The sequence below is a fragment of the Armigeres subalbatus genome, chromosome 1 (assembly GCF_024139115.2).
Source record: "Armigeres subalbatus isolate Guangzhou_Male chromosome 1, GZ_Asu_2, whole genome shotgun sequence".
Classification (NCBI taxonomy): domain Eukaryota; kingdom Metazoa; phylum Arthropoda; class Insecta; order Diptera; family Culicidae; genus Armigeres; species Armigeres subalbatus.
In genome coordinates, this window is record NC_085139.1 from 147,481,411 (window position 1) to 147,502,948 (window position 21,538).

At 40.8% G+C, this 21,538-nt stretch overlaps 1 protein-coding gene across 3 annotated transcripts in view; it reads right to left on the reverse strand.

Annotated features, from left to right (window-relative positions):
• Positions 1-21,538, reverse strand: part of LOC134205223 (microtubule-associated protein tau) — an 82,781-nt gene that overhangs the window by 10,040 nt on the left and 51,203 nt on the right. The window contains exons 1-6 of one of the 3 annotated variants that reach the window (XM_062680284.1): positions 17,868-18,031; positions 16,150-17,614; positions 15,966-16,009; positions 6,393-6,558; positions 6,124-6,329; positions 5,173-5,358 (exon numbers count right to left, since the gene is read on the reverse strand). In XM_062680284.1, coding sequence (XP_062536268.1) covers positions 5,173-5,358; positions 6,124-6,329; positions 6,393-6,558; positions 15,966-16,009; positions 16,150-17,614; positions 17,868-17,870 — 2,070 coding nt within the window. In that variant the 5' untranslated portion in view covers positions 17,871-18,031. Of the gene's footprint in view, positions 1-5,172; positions 5,359-6,123; positions 6,330-6,392; positions 6,559-15,965; positions 16,010-16,149; positions 17,615-17,867; positions 18,032-21,538 lie in introns of those variants that run through there. The other 2 variants (XM_062680283.1, XM_062680285.1) reach the window with 2 other exon arrangements.

Sequence of the window (21,538 nt, forward strand, 5' to 3'; positions counted from 1 at the left end):
TGTTGTTTGTGTGCTCACGTTTTTCGCGAAATGCGTGACCACATGCTTGCCACATGTGGTTTGGACACTACCCCGGACAACCTAGTTCGGAGGATGTGTAAAGATGAAGTTGGCTGGAACGCCGTTTTCATCGGCTATCGCCCAAATCGTCTCGGAGCTACACAGAAGGTGGCGCGTGGACTCAAGGAATGGCTAGTTCAGGCGCAAATAAGAGGTGGTCAAGGGATCAGGTCGGCTTCATGAGTCATACCGGTGGTCATGCTCTGTGGTCGAACTCGATCCTTTTATCGAACAAGTGGCCGCGCGATGAACAACATGGTATCGTCGCTTTCGCGGCGTCGGCCAACCGGGCGGGTTCCGAGCCCGAGGACGGAAAGGGGTCCTCGTCAAGGCTGGGGCAGGCGTAGGCCTCGCGTCAGCAAGCCCCTCTGTGTGCTGGCGAATAGGCCCTATCGCAGAAAGGTCAATTTGGAGTGCACGCGGCATCATCATTCTTGATACCAGTCGTGTAGAGAAAAGCAGGCGCGAAGTCGACCCTTCCCACCTTCCGAGGACATAGGGCGTGGTAAGGCCACCAAGAAAGCCAGCAACGCGCTGGCTCGATACCATGGTTTTCTTCTAAAAGGCGAGTTACGATGTTCGGTGCTGCAAGGACACGCAGCTAACCTCGAGGGTGCGTTGTGCACTGCCCCCCCCTTTGAAGCATTTCTTTCTGGTTGTACCGAAGGGACTATGGGCTTGGCGGCAATGGAAAAGGTTCAGCGGGTCGGGGATGTAGTCCTGCCTCCCTCGGTGATCCCTAACCCCGCACTTCCTGGTCAACCCAGGATGTCTGTTGAGCAGATTCCCCCTCCATTGTTTAGGAAGAAAAAAAAGCTTCTTGTTTATTCTACGATAACTGCCTCCATTACGGAGATTGATCCGAAGATCTTGACTGTATGGAGTTCGTAGACTACCTGGAACTCACGACAACAACAAGAACTACATGAAATACAAACATATACTAATATGGGGTCACACAACTTGTTTATTCTTCAATAACTGCCTCCATTACGTAGGATGATCCACAGACCTTGAATCTTTGAGTTCGTAGACTACCTGGGTAACGACAACAACAAGAACTACTTGGAATACAAACATATATCAAGAAGGAGTCACAAAGCTTGTTTATTCTTCAATAACTGCCTCCGTTACCGAGGTCGATCCCCAGACCTTGACTCTATGGAGTTCGTAGACTACCTGGAGTCCACGACAACAACAAGAACTACTTGAAGTACACACATATACCAAGAAGGGGTCACGCAACTTGTTTATTCTTCGATAACTGCCTCCATTACGGAGATTGATCCGAAGATACCTTGAGTCCACGACAACAACAAGAGCTACTTGAAGTACACATATATACCAAGGAGAGGTCACGCAACTTGTTTATTCTTCGATAACTGCCCCCATTACGGAGATTGATCCGAAGATCTTTACTGTATGGAGTTTGTAGACTACCTGGAACGCACGACAACAACAAGAACTACATGAAATACAAACATATACCAAGAAGGGGTCACGCAACTTGTCTTCAATAACTGCCTCCATTACGGAGGTTGATCCACAGAACTTGAATTTATGGAGTTTGTAGACTACCTGGAACCAATGACAATAACAATAATTACTTGGAATACAAACAAATACCAAGAAGGGGTCACACAACTAGTTTATTCTTCAATAACTGCCTCCGTTACTGAAGTTGATCCACAGATCTTGACTCTATGGAGTTCGTAGATTACCTGGTGCCCACGACAACAACAATAACTACTTGGAATACAAACATATACCAAGAAAGGGTCACGCTTCTTGTTAATTCTTCGATAACTGCCTCCATTACGGAGATGGATCCAAAGATCTTGACTGTATGGAGTTCGTAGACTACCTGGAATCAATGACAGCAACAAGAACTACTTGGAATGCAAACATGTTTTGAGAAAAGATCATTGGATGACCCGGAACATATACTGTGAAAGCATTATATGCTAAACACCATAAAGAGCATGTACCGTTTTTGAATTTGTACGATAGACCTTTGGTTACGTTAGCAGACCATAAGATCTTATTCCAGTGATTTTTTGGATGACTGAGGCCTTACTCCAGGAGTTTTTGGAGACCCAGAATATGTACTGTGAACACCGACTATTCTAAGAAGCGCAATGAGCATGTAATATATTTGAAACTGGTTGATAGTCCTTCGGTTACTTGTGTAAACTCTTAAGCCTTACTTCAAAGATTTCTTGCATAACCATGGACAAAAGCTGTAAACCTTGACAATGGGCAAAAAGTATATGAGTTTCTATTTCCAAACCTGTCAAAATTATCTAAATCGGTTGAAGATTGTTAAAGTTATTAAAATATCAATTTATGGGAACACGGGTACCCTGTCGGCCATCCACGTGGTAAAAAAATCAGATGCCCCTCCCCACGTCTCTCCTCACTGTATCAAAGTGATTTTCTCACAGATTTCTCACTACATTTTATGGAGTTCTTAGATGTCACCGAGTTTCAGCTATAAAAATTCATTGGAATATTACCACTTGAAGTTGAAAAAGGAACACGGGTACCCCGTCGGCCGCATAAGGGTTAAAAGAACTCCGTGTTCTCGAACTATTAACTCGTGTATTATGGCGTCAAATTGTTGATTCAGTGGTTTCTGTTTAGATGTAAACTAAATAAATGAATGAATGTGCTTGTGCATATTGCATATTGGTGGTAGAGTTTTGTGTGGAAATTAGAAGTTGTGGGTTCAAGTCAAGATTGAGCCATCGTTCTCACGAACAGTCTGTAGGTCGGCTATCGCTCAAAAACATTTTCCTTGTGTTGAATTTGTTGAACACATGGGCCAACCTGACCCTTATTTGGCCAAGTGTCACCCCCGATGACGGTGCTTACATCATAGTTTTCCATTGTATTGTTCCGAATACTATGGCTTTCAATTTTAACCAATTTTGTGATTTCGACCTTTTGTCCCTTCGACCTTTTCTCCATTCGACATTTTGTCCCGTCGACCTTTTGTCCATTCGACCTTCTGTCCCGTCGACCTTTTGTCCCTTCGACCTTTTGTCCCTTCGACCTTTTGTCCTTTCGACATTTTGTTCCGTCGACCTTTTGTCTTTCGATCCTTTGTCATAGATTCTGAATTAAATAATGTGTCACATACGCACCCCTAGGAACCCAACAGTCAAGTTTTAAAGTTCGTGGCTGAGTCATACAAAGAGGATTAAGAGTCTGAACGCTAAGTCAAGGATTGGAATAATATGTTTAATTATATGATTAATTTCATTCTTGTGCCTGTCGTACGTTCTTTTCTCGAAGGCTCAAATAATTGAAGATATTATCACATAACGCGTACAATAATGATTAATAACAATTCTGAAATATATGTGCCCTAATAAGCTGTGTACGATGTTTGCATATCGGTCATTGTGCAAATGGAACACTTGGTTGGATAAATCAACCATTGTGATATAAGTTCGAAAAAATCTCATGAGAAGGCACAACTTGATACAATAGCAAGGCATTATAAGGATATTTGAAATAACTGTTAATAACATCGGATTTAAGGGAAGCATTGAATGTTCAGGCGATTTACTAATGTAATAATAATGTATGACTTACTAAATTACTGTTGTAGGATAAGTTGGATAAAACGGACAAATGCTCGTAAACAACTGAAACTAGTTTATCAATGAACTATTTTTCATAGCAGATTTTTATACAGTTCTGTGTTAAAATCTAGAAAAGTTTGTTTATGATTTTAGCAAATAGAAATTTGGAAGATTTTGATGCAATCATTGTATTAAAATGTAACAATTAGATTCTATACAGAACAAAAAGATTTGTTTTTTCAACTCGATCTACAAACTAAAAGAAAATTCGGAATTCGCTTCCGGATATTTCGCATTAGCTTCAAAATGTTTCGGCAACTATGCTACAAACACTATATGATCAATAAACTAACATGTCCGTTTTACCCACGTAAACCCTGCATATGTGGAAATTTTGGAATTAGTTAGCACGGGCTTTACATCAATCGCAATTACATAAAATAGCAACATTGAACATAAATATAAAAAAAAAGATAAAAATACTCGCTACTATTTTATTACATACTTTAAATGATGTTCAAAACATTCATTACTTACGACTCTTTTTTTCTGTTCAACAATGATGGCACTTCCAGGCTTACGAGAATATTCAAGACAGGCATTATGATAAAGGAATATGCATGGCATAAGGCGGATTATTAAGAGGCACGGAAAATTAAATGATCAAATGGCATGGTATGATCCGAAAGAATGAATCTTTACTGATGATATTTGGAATGCGAAACCCACGACCACTGATGGAGCATATATTTTTCTATTGAAACTGATGCGAGTTGAATTGCTTACGACATTCTGTTCCCGAGTAAGTCCACGATTGCAAGGCCACCTACACCGTATCTAATGAATGAATAGGCAATAAAACGACTTTGGGGTGTGTTCTTGGATGCACGACTGCGCATACTTTTTGGTTGATTGACGAAATTTTATGAGGCAAGTTAAATTCAAGAACAACTACAGCGAATAAATATTACGGTAGGATTAGCCATACTGAGCAAACACTAAATTACCTATATTGTCTAATATTGTTCTGCTTGTTACGCCCCGCAAACCATTGTCAAGATGAAATATGAGATACAGCGAAATTAATAGATTGGTTGAGGCAACGCATGCAGTGTCAAGGAGCCAAAACACAAACTTTCCGGTTTGCAAATCATGCTGGTAATATAAACACCTACACATACCCTAAACAAGAAATGAGATTGTCGAAGATCGTGCAACAAGTTGAGCTTTTCTATGAATAAGCCAATTAATTTACCCCTGGTGTGAATTTTGTTCCCATAGTAATACGTATTATTCTTTGAATTCGTTATTTATATAAATAGGGTTCGAAAAGGTTTCGTAAAGCCTCAATATTGGAAAATGTAGACTAGAAAAGATTCCTGAGGTACGTTGAACATTCGTACTGATTTGCGGTATGTGGAAAAGATGTTTACAAAAATCACTCTTAATAGACGAGATTCCACCGATTTGTCTCATGGGCCATCAATATAAATGATCTATACTGGGTACGTCTTTTCATTACCTTGACATCTCCACCGCCGGGCTGATAACCCAGGTTGTCTTTGGAGCCAATTTTCGGCCTTGCACGATCCTTGAAGTCCGTTTTCAGCGTTTCAATCTTCTTGTCACCACCGCCAGGTCTATGGCTTGCGTTGTCCAAAGATCCTATTTTGGGTTTCGCATTCCATGACAGCTTGGTTGTTACTATCTGTGAAATAGAGGAAATACATAGTTCAACAGGATTGAAAACAAATTGAATTAATAGCTAAGTTATAATAAATCGATTTCAAATCTGCTGTTTACGTCGACGGCATAACATATCAATAGAAAATAATTAATGAAAAAAGAATCATGAGCACATAGCTTTACAGTCAATAAACCTATAAGAACGTCAATAACTTATAATATTTCTTCCTTGCTCAATGGCGTAGAATGCCAAATAATGAACGGTGTAACTCGAAAGCGCCTGTGAAAACGCCTGCGCCTGTGAAAACGCCTGCGCCTGTGCAAACACCACCCAATCCAAGCCAGACGTACCAAATTGCATATAAATCTGGTCACGATCCTGATTGCAACTCCTAAACTGATTACTGATCTTACTCGCTGCTATTCAAACAACTCAGAAGACCTAACAGTGGCAGAAGACCGAAGAAATCTTCCCCTGTAAAAGCAGAGAGATCTTTCGATCTTTCGATCCGCAATATGGTGAGGAAAGAGGATGTTACCATCTTATTTGGCCAAAAAGGACAAAACGTGCTGGCCCACAAGTCTATAAGGAAGAATGGCTGACGAAATCAAGCAGCGTCATGAATCACGATGAATGGCGAGACCTTTGTCAAGACGGATACAAAACAGTTGTGAGGCAGATGTTTTACGTTGGACATCATGGTAGGACATTTCACGCAATCTCACGCAGTATAGTGCATACAAAACGTAGAATTAAATTTGTATCAAGCTCTGTAGCGAAACTCACCTTCTTATCGCCACCCTTAGGAACGTATGCATCGTTTTTCGCCTCGATTCTAGGTGCCGCCTTTATGTCTAATTTTCGGGTCTCTATTTTCACGTGACCTCCGCCAGGTTTGTGCGTTGCATTCTCTAGGGATCCTATTTTAGATCTAACCACCTTCAAATTGGGCGAAGGTGTTGCGCCGACTTGGATCTTGTTCATTGGTACCTCTAAAATAGGAAAATAGTACATATGAATAATCGCATAGACAAATTGAAATATATAAAACTTACTTTTGATTAATGGTTCGGTTGGAGTTTCGGGAGTTTTAGCAGTTAGCCGCTGCTTAGAAGTGCTTCTGGATCGTGTTTGAGGAGTGATGCTTTCTGGACGTCGCAGTGATGGAATTTTGCTGGGTGATTTCAATGGAGAACCTGGAGAATTTGGACCATTGCGATCCTGATAAAAAAAATAAATAAAAAAGCTTATGAATTGTTGAATGCCACCAAAATATTTTCCCTACCCTAATCGATCGTTTTAACGAAAATTTCACTCTATTAGTTTTCTTAGCGATTTTATCTTTGATCATTGAACAGTTAAAGGAAAAACTTTCTCTTCAAATCAGCACACACAATCAACTGTGTCCCTTTTATTGAGTATTTGAAAGGGGGTAATATGTTTCTACACAATACACGATCTCAGACGGAACAGCACGCAATTCTTCGTAGCGGATGTCAACAGCCGACTGAATTTCAAATTCAATGTGACCGACTGCAGAAGCACGCCGTCGCGCAAAGTGATTAATATCTAAAAGTTTAATGAACCATGACTACAGCCCATATTGCTCCCAATTCTTATTAACCGCATGCTTGCAATCCGACGTTGAGCATAAGATCACAAACTAGCTCAATGTTACGGTGGATAATTCATGGTTTATATGACAATACCTTGCTGATTCAAAAATGAAAAAAAATGATTCCACATAGGGTGAGTGATGATTTTGACAGCTTTTTTATAATTATTCAACGACCTTAGCCATCCCTTCTTCTAGACTTCTAACAAACATTTTTTTTGCAATTAGACTTTCATACTCATGTTCAACAGTTTGGGTTTCAAGTTTGGCGAACCAAGCACTAATAAGAAAACTAAACATTGTTTCGCATACATATTGTATGAGCAGCAATTCCAGCGAATAGTAAAACGTCAACGTTTAATCAACGTTTAATCAATATTCGAAACTATCCTCTGATCTTGGTCTCCTGGACGGTTAACAAATCGATATAGAGGACTTTGGCCTTATTTTTAAGTTTAAATAAGCTCAATGGGACAAGCAATAGGTATTCCCAGGGCATCTACGGTACGGTACTGTGGGCAGCAGGGACTATGTCCAAGGGTTTGAAGATCCCTCCCCAGGCCATCTGCGAGTTGTGGCGCATGCCTAGGATGTGGTGGGAGTTTGACAGTGGGCCCTGTTAAACCTCTATAAAAAGCCGTATGTATCTGCAAGTAGGTTCTGCCAGCGACCGTGTTACCGCTCCAAAAGCGCACACAAGCCCAAGTCCTGGTGTTAGGTGGGACGCCAAACAGCCCTGACACGACGATGGCCCTCCGGCGAGGACAGGAGGTTTGCACCAGTCCCAATAAGCCGCCTGGAAAACGGCTGATTACGAAGAACAATATAAAGAGATAATGCGACTCGATATAATCGGTAAAGACCTGAGGCGACGAAAAGGATCAGTGAATTGGAAGCTTTGGAACATGGAACTGCAAGTCCGCTAGGGTTTCGCAGGTCGCAACTGTACTTGAAGTCGTGGCGCTGCAGGAGATTTGTTGGACAGGACAGAAAGTGTGGAGAAAAGCAGGAATCAGGCGGCTACCTTCTACTAAAGCTGTGGCACCACCACCGAGCTGGGAACCGGCTTCATAGTGCTGCAGGTGGTGCGCCAACGCGTGATTGGGTGGCAGCCAATCAACGTAAGAGATGTGCAAGCTGAGGATTAAAGGTCGTTTCGTCAACTATAGCATCATCAACGTGCACTGCCACACGAAGGGAGACCTGACGACGAGAAATAAGCGTTCTACGCACAGCTGGGTTACAGACATACGATGGATGCCCACGGCGGGACGTCAAAATCGTCATCGGTGACATAAACGCGCAGGCAGGAAGGGAGGAATGGATAGACCGGTCGCTCGGACCGGATAGTCTCGTACACCGTATCCGAATGACAACGGCCAACGATGCATAAATCCTTGCAGCCTCCCGCGGAATGGTACGGTCCGAAGCACCTTCTTTTTCCCGCTGAAAAATATCCACAAGAGCCACACGCCAGAATCAATTAACCAAGAAACCGAAAACCAAACTTGACCACGTTATAATCGACGGTAAATTAATAACTACTCCGACATCACGAATGTCCGCACTTACTGCAGTGCGAATATTGGCGAATCTGACCACTACCTCGTTGCAGTAAGCTCTGGTGTTTCAAAACTCTCGACGCAGTGTACAACACACGTCGAAATCGGACGCCGCAACTTAACATTGAAGCGGCTACAAGACAGTAGACTAGCCCAGAATACGCAGCAACTGGAAATGCATTTTACCAACGGAAGAGCATCTGAAGGCGCGTCTCTGGGCATTAAGGCAGACAGGGAGATGATGCCTTATTTAAATGGCATGAAGATTTGCCCGGTATAAGGAACACCGAGGAAATAATGCCTTGTTTAAAATGAACATTTTGCCTGGTATAAGGCATTGATGCTTCTCTCAATGGACGTGTTTTCCATTACGGCAGACAGAAGATGATGCCCATTGCTTTAAATGGATGGGTTTGCCCTGGGTATGAGCCAGACACCGAGGAAGATGGTACTATGCCTTGTCAAATGAACGCGTTTGCCTGGTATAAGGCAGACAGAGGAGATGACTGCCTTCTTTAAATGGATTGTGTTTTGAAAGCGAACAAGGATGATACTTTAAGTCAGTCTTCCGGTGAAACTGGGTCCCAACTCTTATGGCTTATACAAACTCTTACTCACTCACTTCCTCTGTCTCACTAATTATTACTTATTCACCCACTCTCATTCATTCACCCACTTTTACTCACTTAACCACTTTTACTCACTCTTCCACTTTTACTCATTCTTCTTCTTCTTATTGGCATTACATCCCCACACTGGGACAGAGCCGCCTCGCAGCTTAGTGTTCATTAAGCTCTTCCACAGTTATTAACTGCGAGGTTTCTAAGCCAGGTTACCATTTGTGCATTCGTATATCATTGAGGCTAACATAGTATGATACTTTCATGCCCAGGGGAAGACGAGACATTTCCAATCTGAAAAATTGCCCAGACCGGCACCGGAATCGAACCCAGCCACCCTCAGCATATTGCATTAGAAGCCGCGCGCCCTTACCGCATGGCTAAGAGGGAAATTGCCTTTACTCATTCATTTTACTTCCTCTAATCATTCAAACTCTCTCTTTCTCGGTCACCTCTTACCACTCACTCTTCACCTCGTTTTACTCTACTCGATTTCACTCACTACTAACTCTTACTCACACACTCACTCTTACTCACTCACTAAATCACTCCACTCACTCTTACCCACCCATTCACCCCCCTCGTCGATTTTGGAAGGATTTAGACCACGCTTTCATTTCCAGAATCCATTGCTTTACTACAGCGACCAAGGAACAACTTCTACCTTGTTGCCCCTAGTAGCCATGCTGACGTGGACTGCAATTGCCTTCAACTCTCTGCATTATGCACATGGAAACGTGCTGCACAAATTTCCCTCTGCCATTCAGAAATCTTGAAAAGTGCCATAATGAAGTGGAACAGGGATCTTACGGAGCAAGAATACGGTTCCATACTGCATTGAAACAGTTGTGGATTCCAATTATTGTTCAGACCATTCATGAATTATGGCGAATAAACTTCGTTATTGAGTAACATTTTTTCATTGAAATGAAGTATAAACTTCAGCAATGACTAATTCAAAATTGCTGGCTCATTCTGGGGTGTCCCATTAGGGTAATGGCATTCAGGGGTAGTGACTCATTCAGGGGTAGTGGCCTTCGAAGTTAATGGCATTATTATATTATGGGTGATGGAATTGTAAGGTGTCGTAGAGTCGCGCAATCACATTGCTGAACGCCGCCTACAAGGCATCTCCCAAATTTTATCCCGTCGACCACCACCAATTGCAAGGGAGTTCGTGGGGCAGTATCAGGCGGGTTTTATGGGCGAACGCTCCACCACGGACCAGGTGTTCGCTATTCGCCAAGTACAGCAGAAATGCCGCGAATACAACGTGCCCACACATCATCTATTCATCGACTTCAAAGCCACATATGATACAATTGATCGGGACCAGCTATGGCAGCTAATGCACGAACACGGATTTCCGGATAAACTGACACGGTTGATCAAAGCGACGATGGATCGGGTGATGTGCGTAGTTCGAGTTTCATTCTCGGGTCCCTTCGAAACGCGCAGAGGGTTACGGCAAGGTGATGGTCACCCACCGCGAGTTTGCATCGGTGGTGACGAAATCGAGGTGGTAGAAGAATTTGTGTACTTGGGCTCACTAGTGACTGCCGGAAATGATACTAGCAAAAAAATTCGGAGACGCATAGTAGCTGGAAATCGTGCGTACTTTGGAATCCGCAAGGCTATCTACAAAATGCTCATTAGACCGGTAGTCCTCTACGGACACGAGACCTGGACGATGCTACCAACGATGGAAGACCAACGCGCACTTGGAGTTTTTGAAAGGAAAGTGCTGCGTACCATCTATGGTGGGGTGCAGATGGGGGACGGTACGTGGAGGAGGCGAATGAACCACGAGTTGCATGGGCTGCTGGGAAAACCATCCATCGTTCACACCGCGAAAATCGGGCGAATGCGGTGGGCCGGGCACGTAGCTAGAATGTCGGACGCCCGGTGAAATTGGTTCTCGACAACAATCCGACGGGCACAAGAAGGCGAGGTGCGCAGCGGGCAAGGTGGATCCATCAGGTGGAAGATGACTTGCGGACCCTCCGTAGACTGCGTGGTAGACTGCGTGTAGCCATGGACCGAGCCGAATGGAGAAGACTCTTATATACCGCACAGGCCATTTCGGCCTTAGTCTAAATAAATAAATAATAATAATAATATCTCAACCAAATTTACATGTTTATATACCAAAATATTCGTCAGCTCATAAATTTTCCGTAACTGATCTTAGATTGTTGATCGGCTACATCTACATCTTGTAATCGTCAGTTGGCCACTTTTATATGGACGAAAATTGCACACGAAAATAGCGCATGAACCATTTTATTACTGTTTTATCTCAGAAATGTACCCAATACTATTTCAGTGATGATGAATCATGAATGCTGACAATATTTCTACAGATGTTCTAGGTTCTCCAAACCATTCTGGATTTCAAAGCCTTGGTCTACCAGGTTATTTACGCTTGGAACGAAACCAATAGCATCCCATACTGCCCATACAGTCCCTTAGAGGCGATGTGCATAATTTATGATCTAGATATGGAGTTCAGACGAATTGATCTACCAAGATTACTGGGCTTGATATCAAGCCAATAAAAACCCATAATTCGCATTCGCATGATTTATGATCTATATATGTCCAAACTGGACGTTCTAAGTTCTCCAAACCATTCTGGAATTCAGACGAATTGGTCTATCAAGACAACTGGGCTCTATATCAAGCCAATAAAAATCCATACAGGCCCTTGGAGGCTATGTGCATCATTTACGATCTAGATATGTCCAAACAGGATGTTCGAAGTTCTCCAAATATGTCTGGAGCTCAGACCAATTGGTGTGCCAAGACAAATAGACCCTATTCAAAGCCAATAGCAACCCATGGTGTTCATACAGACCCTTAGAGGCCATGAGCTTAATTTACGATCTATATGTGTCCACACCGGATATTAGAAGTTCTCCAAATCATTCTGGAATTCAGATGAATTGATCTACCAAGACAACTGGGTTCGATACAAAGCCAATTGGGTTCATATATGCCCCAAGAGACCATGTGTATGATGTACGGTTTAGATATGTCAAAACTGGATATCCTAAGTTCTTCAAGTCATTCCGGATTTCAAGCAAATTGGTCTACCAAGACAACTGGGCACGATATTAAGCCAATAGCAATCCATAGGGTACATACATGCCTTTAGAGCCCATGCGCATGATTCACGGTTTAAATATGTCGAAACCAGATGTTTTAAGTCTCCAAATCATTCTGGAGCTCAGGCACATTGGTCTACCTAGACAACTGGACTCGATACAAAGCAAATAGCAACCCATGGTGTCCATACAGACCCTTAGAGACCTCTCTTAGAGATCTAGGTATTACCAACCCGGATGTTCTAAGTAATCCAAATCATTCTGAAGCTCAGACCATTTGGTTTACCAAGTCTATTGGGCTCAATACAAAGTCAATAGCAAGCCATGGTGTTCATACAGACCCTTAGAGACCATGCACATGATTTACGCTCTAGATGTGTCCAAACCGGATGTTCTAAGTTCTCCAAATCATTCTGAAGTTCAGATCTATTAATATTCCATGCCAACTGGGCGCAATTCAAAGACAATAGCAACCCATGGTATCCATACATGCCTTTAGAGCCCATGTGCATGATTTAAGATTTGAATATGGATGAAACCGGATGTTCTAAATTCTCCAAATCATTCTGGAGTTCAGATGAATTGGTCTACCAGGTCAACTGGGCTCAATTCAAAGCCATTAGCCACCCAGAGTATCCATACAGGCCCTTAGAGAGCAAGTGCATGATTTATGATCTAAATATGTTCAAACCAGACATACGCAAAATGCATCAAGTATAAAACGCTCATAAGAACGGTGGTCATCTACGGACATGAAACGATTCTATCGCAAACGTCAGAATGTAAAAGGGGCCCAAATTTCATTCGCCCGAAAATACCCTCTTATTAAAAGAGTAATTGTTTTCTCATTGAAATTGAATTAAGCAAACACATCGCCAGTTTAATACATTTCAACCCGTAACACTAGAAATGTTAGAATAAGAGATCGTCGAAGACGCCATTTTGTTTCCAATTGAACCGTCAAAAGTGGTTCCAATTCGACTTGTTTACATTTTGCATCCATAAGAAGCAAGCAACGAGGTAATTTTCGGATTGGAAATAGTCTCGACTTCCCTGGGCATAAAAGTATCATCGTGTTAGCCTCATGATATACGAATGCAAAAATGGTAACTTGGCTTAGAAACCTTGAAGTTATTAACTGTGGAAGTGCTTAATGAACACTAAGCTGCGAGGCGGCTGTGTCTCATTGTGGGGATGTAATGCCAATAAAAAGAAGAAGAAGAAGCAAGCAAAAAATGTGCTGCCAGTAATATTTTCACGATATCATGCATTTTCAACGACAGTTTTTCACTCCGCCGTTATAAATAAAATTGGCTGAAATGTTGAATGGTTGATACGTCAACTTTGAAATCATGGGCAAAACAGATGTTTGGCATAAATGAAAAAAAAATGAATGATGGCTCATTCAAATTTTGCCCTTGCGCAAGGCACAGGATTGTATGGCTTCTTTTTTGAAAACTCGAATTTAATTCGAAAAATACGAAGAGTTATTAATTCATTCTTGACGTTCAAAGTTATGATTAATACAGAAAAACTCATATTCTTCTAGAGGCATTTGAGACATTCCGTCGAATGATGTTTGGTAAAACGACATTTCGTCGACAAGACGCCTAGTCGAAGGGACATTTGATCGATTGGGCATTCTGTCGAAAATAAATAGCTCCATAGATTTTTTTAATCGTTTTTATGGATGCCATTCTGTTCTCTCAGTCCAGTATATTTTTACTTCCAACCATAATTTGATATTGATTTATTGAAAATTACTTGGGCCAAATGTCGTTTGACCGAATTGTATTGATTTATATCAGCCTATTCCGGAAAATGCATGCTTCAAAGAAGTTATCATTCGCTTGCTCACTGATTTGAGCATGCACGATCTTAGAAGAATTTACCAAAGCAAAACTACTACTTTTTTTCTTCTTTATTAAAGAGGCTTTCAGCTCTTGGCTGGTTCACCTCTCAAAAAACTACTACTAAGCCAATGTCATTTGGTCGAGGTAGGTCAATTGGCATAACACCGATTAACAAGACAGCATACTTATGCCTTCTTTATGGCGTAGGCTATTCTTTGGCACATTTTATGCCTAATGCCCTTTATGTCTGGCGAATACCCCATAATTTTCTATCAAAGACCGAATTATTTTTTAATTTTTTTTTCTTGTATATCTCCATTTGGCTATATCTATCTCTATAAAGTACTCTGGTAATGAAAATCCATAAATTGGCAGAAAAACCCTGCATCTTTTTTTAATCTTATAAAACACATCCAAGGTACTCCAATCGCTAAAAACTAACTCATTTTTTACAAATATGATTCACGTATTGGGCTGCTTAATCGGAGTCAGAAATCAGAATTAGCACAGAAAATGCGAAGAGTAAATGATTCCTTCTTCATCCACCATAACTGCAGCCAACATTCTGCCAAATTCTATGCTAAACGGGAAACAATCATGGTTTAAAAATGAAGGCACTAATCTCTTTTCTCTTGGGTAGACACTCTGTCCTGCATTAATAGGTACACCCCATTTTTAAGGATATTTTTTTTCTGTAGCACCGATCTCCACCATTTTTTGTGTGGATTCAGGTGTCTAATTAACAATGTTTATCAAAGTTTGGCTAGTTTGATTCATTTATTTAAAAATGTTTATGTAAAAAAAAAGATGTATCCCACATTGATAGGTACAGGGACGATTCAATAATGACGTCCACCACTTTTAGAGATATCTAGAACTCCCTCCCCCCTTTGTCACGCTTAAAACCTGTGATGTCATTTTTGAATGACCCTACACTTGAACAAAAATTAATTTTTATCGTAAATTATTGATTTATTGAAAAACATCAAGTTTTTATTAACCCAAAATAGTACTTTTCATTCGTTTTACCATCGAAGATTTTCGAGATTGCACGCACCACGATTGGTGGTGGCTCGTGCTGTTAAGATAATTTTTTGAACTTCACGAGTATGTAATCCTTTGCAATGTCGTATATATCGTAAATTATCATGCCGCAAAGATGCTAAATAGAGTTTAGGTTTGGAAAAAATGCAGACCCTGGCCTTCACTAATCACATTTTTGTGGATTATTTCGCGTTTATCCTTGAAACGCTAAGTTTGCACCACAAAAAAAATCTATTAATTTCTGATGATTAAGGACAATGTTGGTGAGGTATCTAAGATGGCCGCTAAAATTGATCGGTCTGAGGATCGGTCACTGAAATTTCTCGGCGACTTTATTTTATATACACAATTGTATGCATCGTATCTTTACTTTGAAGCCAAAGTGCGTTATCATAATAGACGTTCTATGATGAAGTTATTTCCTCCACGTTCTATTGCTTTTTCAATATTCCAGCTAACAAAGCATGATATAAACCTCAAAAAGTGACGTTCAAGTAGTCTAATTCTAATATTTTCTATGGTTTTCAGTAAGGAAGATCTTAAGGGTTAACTATTTCAATTAGCCATGAAATAAAAGAGAGTCGAAACCGACTTTTAAAAGTGCTTGTAATATTAATCAAAAGGTTTCATGTCATTCTGGTGTCTGTGAACTCATAAAAATAACTCATGAAAACCTCATAATCACACCCCGTTTCGTCAAGAAGTCATATTCAAAGTGACATGTCCATTCCTTTTTGCGGTCTGCGGTCTTGATTTCAAACCAGACACTTTGCTGTGCTTATAATGCAGAAAGTATGTAGAACATACACATATACTTGTGGGCTTACCTTTTCCTGCGTCGATTCATCCACCCCACTGTCATTGTCGCCTTCTGTGAACGGAAAGAGCAAAAGAAAAACAGCGGTTATAATTCACCAGTTAAACACCCAATTGAAATACATCAATCAATCAACGCTTAAGGAGAACAGATGCCAAAACAGGTTAAGCTATTAATGAACAAAAATATCTTACTATTGTCTGCTGACAAATGGTTGCTATCCGTGGAAAGGTTACTCTTAAAACTGCTACGTCCACGCGCTTCCGCGTCGGGCTTTCTAAGAGCATTAGGCGGAACGGGTGTCTTCGGCAGTTCCGAGTGTTGACTACCGCTGTTTTCATCTGGTAAAACAAACGTGACTCGTTCGGTTCCACCTGGTGTTGTTGGTGTGAGCTGCCGGGATTTCCCCGCGGTAATTTGTGACAGTTGACGTGAAGGTCCAAAATCTGCTGGTTTGTTTGGTCGACTCAAGTTGTTGTCAAGTTGCTTTTCTGATAAGCCATCTAACGGCTTATCGGGATTGATCATATGTTTCTCTTTGTAAACAATTTCGTTTGAATGCAACGGCACAGGCGATTGCGTGTTACGGATAGCTTCTGATGACTTAATGTAGTTCCCAAGCCCTGACGGAGGACGTGATGGTATAGACATTTGGCTGTCTGATCTATTGAAAGGGGCCATAGTTTTTGCTGTGGGGCTTAACTGACCTTCCGGTGTCCTCGACGATGCCATTGGATTGATCTTTCCAATAACAACATCATCGTCGTCATCGGTGGATAAATAACTGCCCCTTGGGCTGTCTACTTTTCCTAAGTTCAAGTCTGACTGTATACGATTCAATAATTCTGGTGAATCTCTTTCAGAATCTGCTTGATCGCTTTGAATGACTGGTTGGCCTGGTGATCTATACGCCATAGAAGGGGGCCTGTTGTTAATAACTTGCTGGGGGATCGGTGATGGTCTGTTTTGCTGAGAAAGAGGCGGCTGAGGTTGTCCAATATTAGGTGTTTTTACTGCAGGAGCCGCTGGTCTTATGGGTTGATTGATTACTGTCGTTGAGTTTTGTGGCGAAAAGGGGGGTCTTATGTTTTGTGGCATCATATTTGGGGCTCTAACTTGTTGTGGCGTAGTTGGACGCATATTCTGAGGCATGGGAGGCCTTTGCATATTGGGTTGTTGCTGTTGAGTAGGAGGCATCTGCGGCCTCATATTCGGAGATATGGGATATTGTCCGGGGGGACCAGGTGGGCCAGGAGGCCCAGGCGGTCGGATAGGAGGCGGTGCTCCTGGTCGATGCATTGGTGGGCCCATAGGGCGCATGTTCTGTGGTGACATCGATGGATTTGGTGGTCGTTGTTGCCCTGATCCATTTTGATTCATTATTTGGTTTGTTCCAGGTTGATAATAAACAGGTTCAGTATGTGCAATAAATGGATTGGTTTTCAATGGCGTATATTGATTTACTGATCCTTGGGGTAATGTTGGTTTATTCGGTACAGCTTGCGGTGCGATACTAGGTTTAGCGTATAGTTGTCGGATTGGGGGCTGCGCTTGTAGCTGAGGTTGAGAGGGCGGTTTAAGAGGTGGTATGAAAGCTTGGATTGGTAAGCCGCTGGTACTTTCACCTAGAACTGGTTTTGGTGGTACAAAAGTAGGATTCTGAATATATGAAAAACAAATTAGTACACCTTCAAATATTTTGTAAACAGGTGTTACGGTGTGTTGATTAAAATATTAAAAATGTTTTTTTATTCTAAACAATAACCTTTTTTTCTGCTTCTTAATCGGGTTCGTTCAGTTCACTTTTTATTCTAAAAATCCAATCAATTGCAAATTTGAGCCATTGAAAATGTGTTCCTACACCTCTTTGCCAGTTGAAGTGTTATTCCGTATTTCCTAACATCATGCTTACCATGTTTCTTCTTTCTATGGTGAGATCAAAAATCAAAACGAGATTCTCATTTGAATTGATCAAGTCTGGATTGGACCCTTTATAAGTGTTTTAATCCGAGTTTCAAAGCAGATTATTTGGTGTCTGCTGGATGTTACTGTTGTGATGTTTATGTCTTTATTGAATGTCCTGCCTGTGGGTGAGATACACTTTTATTGAATTGGAAAATCTTTCTACTGAGCAATGTCGGCAAACTATTGCAGAAAGGCTTCTTCAAACTTTTGAGCTTCAATACTTTACTATATTTACAGGTTGTATATACATGGTATACACTTTTTTTAGCTATGAGTGATTGTAATATAATTTCAATTACTTGTTCACTAGTAACAAAAAAACTTAAACGAACGAAGGTCATGACGTTTTATGTTCGTTTAGACATGTTTAATACATATATTTAAGATAAGTTTATTTCAGAACTTTTATTTTAAATTACCGATGAAATCCTTAACATATTGTAACTATTCTATGTGAACATTTTCAAAACTATCAACTAGTGTAAATCCGGGTGAGTTGCCATACCTTTTTAAAAATCGATATTCCTCCAAATCCAAACGTGACATTGGAACTCTTCTTATTGTTTTTGATAGTTCAGAGATCGTGCTACATAGTGTGAAAGTAATTTGCAAAAAAATCGAACTGAGCAATTTACATTTGAAAAAAAGTAAAATCCGCCACACCTCAGGAGAAGACGCCACACGTGGGAAACATTGGAGAAATGTTATTTTATTTGATTGACGATATTTTTCCAGAAAAGCATAATCATTTAAATGTGTATGTTAAGCCAAAGACAAACAAATTTATCGCGTGAACAATTTCTTATTTCTACTGTGTTACAATAAACAGCCGAGGATATTACTCATTGGTAGGCCTTTACCTAATTGTTTTTTTCTCGCAATCCATTAGGAGAGAACAGTCCAAAATGCACACTTTAAGCTTCTTAGATGTTTCCACCAATATAAACAAGAATATCGAACTATTTCAACGAGTCGATGCAAAACTTACAAAATTAGGGACATTTTACAATGATCTCCAATTACAAAATAACAACGTTTTTATGACTGTTCTCTGTTCGTTTTATCACTGTTCTCCCCTACACAAATCATCGAAAATTGCACATTTTGCGTTTTTCAACTTGCCCAACACACTAGGATGGTTTAATTTTCTTCGATACCCATATCAATAACATTCGAAAACTAAGGATTGGGATGCCAATTGATTTTGTCATTATTGTAATGTTTCCAGTAGTGAACATGATAACAATAAAAAATGCCACAGATTGAGACGATATCGTTCCTTGTTCACATATCAGTATCAGAGCAGGTAAATGAAAAAATATCCTAGGACGTCTGGATTTTTGGGACAGAATTTCTCCTCCCAATCCCTTTCAATGTCTTGGTCTTCGTATTTTACTTGATTTTCCCACTATGTAAGTGCGGCGTATCACCCTGACTTATTGCAGCATCTATACCCATTGTACTGGACAGACGCCACATCACTATAACTTTTACTCAAAATATAAACTGCTTACAAACCTAACCTACAGGCGTTCTAGAGGATTGAAATAATGAAATAAACATGTGCATTCCGAAGATTTTTCGCAAAACTGTACGAAAAATCTCTAATAAAAATAGTTTTAGAAATATTATTGATTCTGCGCCATAAATAGAAGCGTGTAACCATCATATTGCTTTTTTGGCTGATTATAATGAGCAGTTGGGGCCCTCCTTAACCGTGCGGTAAGACGCGCGGCTACATAGCAATATCAAGCTGAAGGGGTGGCTGGGTTCGATTCCCGGTGCCAGTCTAGGCAATTTTCGATTTGTAAATTGTCTCGACTTCCTTGGGCATAAAAGTATCATCGTGTTAGCCTCATGATATACGAATGAAAAAATGGTAACTTGGCTTAGAAACTTCGCAGTTAATAACTGTGGAAGTGCTTAATGAACACTAAGCTGCAAGGCGGCTCTGTCCCAGTGGGGGATGTATTGCCAATAAGAAGAAGACAAGAGACACACTCTCACATACATTTGCGCCAATGAATCAAGTTAGGTCTAACAGATCTCTAAAGTGTGGATCTACACCGACGCAGCGTCCCACCCGGATTTACCCTATCTTCTTCTTCTTCTTATTGGCATTACATCCCCAGACTGGGACAGAGCCGCCTCGCAGCTTAGTGTTCATTAAGCACTTCCACAGTTATTAACTGCGAGGTTTCTAAGCCAGGTTACCATTTTTGCATTCGTATATCATGAGGCTAACACGATGATACTTTTACGCCCAGGGAAGTCGAGACAATTTCCAATCCGAAAATTGCCTAGACCGGCACCGGGAATCGAACCCAGCCACCCTCAGCATGGTCTTGCTTTGTAGCCGCGCTTTTTACCGCACGGCTAAGGAGGGCCCCCCTATGTTTGTATCAATGATATGAGGATATGATAATACTTTTTCTGTGAAACGATTCAAAACCAAAAAATATGTCAACTATGTTATTCGTATGTGTGGGTGCACGACGCTGGACAAAAACTGTACGATTTTTAAATTCATAGATCAGCTGCTCTCTACCTGGGAGTACCTTTGCTGGTATCAGGGGGTACCTATGACAACAATGCGTGATGGCGAATTATGAATGGAACTAAGAAATAAAGATCAGTACACATAACTGCAGGTTGACTAGATGAGCCAAATCGTAAAAAAAAACATTTTTAACGTTTCCGGATCTGCTCACACTATCCTAATACTTTTTCGTGATTAACTGTGACGTTGACCAGTTGACAATCTTCCTTTCCTAATTGCGCACTACAAAAGATCAGATTCTATAAGACAGCTCACTTCGTTAATGTCAACAAAAATGCCAATTACCATTGGACACACTATCTATTTAGTGACTATCTTTGGTATGCTTTTCATGATGAATGATGATTATAACAAGAGTTTCCTTCAGTGCGGCCGTTTCAACCAGAACACTTTTTAGACCATGGATGATATAGGTTTGAGCCTTCAATTAGGAAATTTTCTCAGAAACATATAGTCAATAGCATAACAAGTAACAATCCCCTTTAACTGCTCAGGACGTACGAACTAATTATTTAACAATTCTTCAACCGATTTGGGAAGATTTTGGTATCAATCGATCAACGAACTCTTTAAGATTTTGCCCAACTATTCAGAGCAATGTTCAACTTATCGACTGTCGGAAAATTAAAAAAGGAAGATCCATTAATTATGTAACGCTAAAATTGGCCATTTTCAACCCCCGCTCCCCCCATGTCACACTTTTTGTGTGAATCATTTAAATTTTGTGTATGGATTGTCACACTTCGAGCAACCCCCCTCCCCCCTCTAAGCGTTACGTAATTTATGGATGCTCGCAAATCTCTGTTTTCCTTTAATTTAATGACTGCATGCCAAACCAAGTCCCGCAATTCAAAACAATAAGTTAAAAGCACTAATCTATTGAAAATTGAATTTCGCCAGGCACTGTTTAAAATCGGCAAGCCAACCAATCCTGCATGTGCATCGATAGCACATACACCAAATTGTGCAACATACGTGATGGGCTCTAGTCCTCAGCTCGATAAAAAATTTACGGACACGGACACGAGTCGCAAATTACTGTTTCAGCGTTGATGCCG